General features: G+C 40.9%; 1 protein-coding gene across 1 annotated transcript in view; it reads right to left on the minus strand.

The window, feature by feature from the left end:
* LOC103375719 (solute carrier family 22 member 13-like) overlaps nucleotides 1-185 on the minus strand; it is a 3,446-nt gene extending 3,261 nt beyond the window's left edge. The window contains exon 1 of the mRNA XM_008306032.1: nucleotides 74-185. Coding sequence (XP_008304254.1) covers nucleotides 74-185 — 112 coding nt within the window. The remainder of the gene's footprint in view (nucleotides 1-73) is intronic.
* Nucleotides 186-2,391: the final 2,206 nt, after the last annotated feature.

The raw sequence follows: 2,391 nt of genomic DNA on the forward strand, positions 1-2,391 counted from the left end.
TGACTGATCACATCAAAAGCTGGATACATGTTGAGGATGCATAATGCAAGAAGTAAGCGTTTCTGAAACAAACCAAACTCCCCGATTTCCTTCAGGATCTGTCCAAAGTTGCTCATAGCGATGCGTGGCTGAACTTGCAGAGACTCTTCATGAAAGTGCAGCGTGAGCAAAGACGCATAGGACATATCATTGGAAGTAAGCTTAATATTTAACTAGGCGCAGCAACGTGAAATGCATTTTGTCTTATATTAAGAGCAACAGTTGTCCCCATTATTGTATCCTCAGGCGTAACCGCAAACTGAGGTCGAAACCATTTCACTTCTGCAAAAATAACAATTTAGCCAGCCCAAATATAGAATCAAAAATTATGTTACCTATATGGTGCTTTTATGAGCCCATTCAAGAGATCTGTCTGTTGTTTTTTCCTGTTTGTTTTCATACACTTGTGTTTGTTAAAGAAAGTGCGTGATATCCCCTCCGGCTGTGTTTTTGGTTGCGCCCATGAAGCAACAGTAAACACAACAGCTGGGAGCGCAGAGCCAAAATTTCGGGATCAACCCCAGTCTGTGGCCAAATAGTGTTACGCCACCCCCAAGTATCAATGCTGCTATTTATTGACATGTCTGTCAAGCTACCAGTGTGGCTCAGGAAGATCTGAAACCAGCTGGATTAATGTGTAAATCCTATAGTAATGTTTTTCGATGTCACTGAAAAGAATTCAGAATTTTGCAGAAACACTATTAGACCTACTAAAGCGCTGTCTGCTGCCCTCAGTTGGCTGTGTGTAAAATGTTTTACAATGAGATACATAAATTTTTCGTTACATTAAAAAGATGAGTGCTTCTTTCAATTAAAGCCGCTGTGCGCATTTACGCAGGAGGCGCAGCGGCGGTAACTTCACTGACACATGATGTGATTGTAAATAATGTTCTGTGTTCTTCTACACACCCACCAGGTCAGTTTTTTCCACACAAGAGTCCAGATTTATAAGGTGGAAGTATTTGTATTAAAGTTTCTCTTCAGAATCCTTCTGTTTTCGTATGGATAAGCCTGTCATTACGCGCAAAAGGTCTTTTTAGCAGCTCAAATAAAACCTGGGTCCTCCCCGAATGTTTGACTGAAAATTACATCTTTGATCATGCCAACAATAAAATCAGAGAGAGAGAAGACAATAACAATGAGCACCGACAAGTAGAATGACAGTAATTCAACTTTAAGCACAATACAAATCAAACAGGCAGCCACTACAGAGGAAACAGAAATAAGCAAATGTTATAACAAGGGATGAAAAAAAATCAGATTGCCAACACTAGTACAGACTTTTGAGAACCTGAAAATGTAAAACTTTTTAGCCCTTATGTTGTGTTCCAGTCAAATATGACCAATTTAAAAGTTTAATCTCTGAAAAAGTTAATTTGATCAGACTGACCTAAGATTGTATGACTTTGTCTACAAAGAGGATTTTAACACACAAAATAAATTACATTAACTTGCATGCAATCTTTAGTGTTTTATTCAACTTTTGTACACTGTTGGTGTTACTGGTCAAGAATGACCGGTCATTAGAAATTAATGGGGGAGACCACAATTAGTGTAAAAAAAAAAAAACTGAGCTCAGATACATCCTCATTTGTCAGATGGAAACACACACACACACACACACATGCACTTTGGGTTCCCTGGCAACCACTATGGGAACCTTTGCCCAGTAGAGTCTCTCGCCCACAGGAACAACAAGTGCTGGCAGGCTGACAGTTGCAACATACATTCAATGATGTTAAATTTTCTCATAGTTTTGCTATGTAAGGCCTTTCTGAGGCCTTGCTCACAGTTCATTGTGTTGCAACATCGTGCCAGGTCGATATACTGGAAGTGAGGCTCTTGATCATGTATTTGATCACCACACTGGTGAGGAGGAGAGAGGCCAGGAAACTGACAGTGAGGACAGATTAGAGGAGGAAGTGTCAGAAGCTGAAGATGATACAGTATATAATCCAGACTGTGGTGTGGATGGAGGTGAATCTAGGGTGAAAGCAGGGGGAATTTCAAGAGGAGGCTATTCCTGGAGGAGTTGGGGAAAGCCATGCTGGCACCCCACGTTCAACAACGCCAACACCTTCCACGAACACCAGCCTCTGCAGGACTGTTGAGAGAGAAATAAGGGTGAGGAGCAAGATCACTTGCTGCAAGAAAGAGGTGATAAAAGAAAGAGGTGCAGTCTGTGTGCACCAAGAGACATGAAAACAAGCATAATGTGCCAAAAATGCAATGCATATAAGTGCAAGGCACATGCAACAACCTGCACATATTGTCCAACATGTGCATGAGAAAAAACACCACTGAAGTTTGAGTTAACCTCCTTGAGTTAACTCAAGAAGCCTGATTTTGTTA

The sequence above is a fragment of the Stegastes partitus genome, unplaced genomic scaffold (assembly GCF_000690725.1).
Source record: "Stegastes partitus isolate 25-593 unplaced genomic scaffold, Stegastes_partitus-1.0.2 Scaffold2813, whole genome shotgun sequence".
Taxonomy (NCBI): domain Eukaryota; kingdom Metazoa; phylum Chordata; class Actinopteri; family Pomacentridae; genus Stegastes; species Stegastes partitus.